This window comes from Triticum aestivum, unplaced genomic scaffold, assembly GCF_018294505.1.
Source record: "Triticum aestivum cultivar Chinese Spring unplaced genomic scaffold, IWGSC CS RefSeq v2.1 scaffold197049, whole genome shotgun sequence".
Classification (NCBI taxonomy): domain Eukaryota; kingdom Viridiplantae; phylum Streptophyta; class Magnoliopsida; order Poales; family Poaceae; genus Triticum; species Triticum aestivum.
In genome coordinates, this window is record NW_025263720.1 from 1 (window position 1) to 1,584 (window position 1,584).

Genomic DNA, 1,584 nt, shown 5'->3' on the forward strand with positions numbered 1-1,584 from the left:
CGCTTCTTCCGGCGGAGCTGCGCCCAGGGCATAAAACTCTTCGGTCTCAATGCTTTGTCGTTAGTGATTTCCATGGTAGACATTGCGTTCTGTTGCCCAATCACAATCCTTGATAGGCAATATAAACTTATTAACAAGTTTTCTAGAACATTGAAAACTGTGGTACCAATATACTTAAAAGAATATGGTGCTGGCGGTTCAGAACAAATTATAAAGATGCATGTTTGAACAAAGGGAAAGCTAGATAAAATATCGGAGAGAACGCTATATGATTCTTTTCCACCTACGGCACGGAGCAATCAGGAAAGCAATCTCCCTGTTTAGTAAGTCTGCAAATGAAATGAAAATAAATAGGACAGGCGGTACCTCTGTGAGCCCATCATACATGCGAGACCAATAACAGGTCCACCACCGCCTAAGTTAATGGTTCTTTTGAGCCTGCCGAAAGTGGAGCAATCAATTATTACAAAATTTCCAAGCTTATAGCAAAAAAGATATATAGTTTCCTCAAAAAAAATGAAGTATGCACCTACGGGTTCTCTAGTTTGGTACCAAAATCCTTGACAACATTATTTGATTGCTTATGCACAAACATCGGTTGTGATTACCTGAAATCAACGGAGCTCCACACCTGAATGATGCCATGTTCAGTTCCTGTAATAAGGACTGGAAGGTCATCTGGATGGGCAAGGAGACAACGAACTGGAGACATAGCTTCCAGCGTACAAATGCACTTCCTTTTCTGCAAGTTCCAGATCTGATTTGAAAGAAATGTAGCGTTTAGACTTTAGCAATTTATTATTATTCGGCAAAAAAAGGATCGTTCTAGCGACTCCACCTAGCATTAACGCAATGCACCTACTGTATACCTTGGCAGTGCAATCCATAGAGCCACTGACCAAATAGTGTTTATCTCCTCGTCTGATAAAATCCAGGCAGCGCACACCCTCAAAATGCCCAATCAAAGAATATTCAGGGTGCTCCGAATCAAGTCTCCAAACCTGAACATAATTAAGACTATATATATAACGTCAAAGTTTGCTTGCAAAAAGGGAGAAATCCGGCCAGACAAACCTTTATTTCGCCATCATCATGAAACCCACCCGTGAAACATTTGTCGTCCCCAGGGTTAAATGCCACTGACCCTGGGTTATTATAAGTCTGAAATTCTTGTGTCTGCTCCCAGGCCTGGTCCCAGTCTAAAACTATTAGGCCAGTATTGGACGCTGACAACACTGATGGTAAAGTTGGATGAACAGCTAGTACCGAACAGCCACTAACAGGTTTAACATGTGTAGTCTTTTCAATTTTTGTGACACACGGACAGTCATACACATGAAGGTTACCATCAGATGTCAAAGCTACAATACATTCCTTTCTTGCAATAAATTTGACGACCATTACTGCAGTGAGAGTGGTCAATTTAGTAAGTACTCAATTGCAGTGTGTATTTACATGACAATACAGCTGGGCATAATTGTCATTCATTCTACTTGACCATTTATCAACAGTACATAAATTCATCTGGTACTGTATGCCTGCAAGTTACGAGTCAAAAAATAATACCTGCATTGTCGGACACTT

General features: G+C 40.7%; 1 protein-coding gene across 1 annotated transcript; it reads right to left on the bottom strand.

Moving 5' to 3' along the window:
* Window positions 1–23: 23 nt before the first annotated feature.
* On the bottom strand, window positions 24–1,403 carry LOC123177883 (coatomer subunit beta'-1; the record flags this gene model as incomplete). The annotated part of the gene is given in 5 exon segments (XM_044591339.1): window positions 24–108; window positions 367–438; window positions 609–757; window positions 870–1,001; window positions 1,075–1,403. Coding segments are annotated over 5 exon segments (767 nt in total), but the record flags the coding sequence as incomplete, so codon positions are not given.
* Window positions 1,404–1,584: the final 181 nt, after the last annotated feature.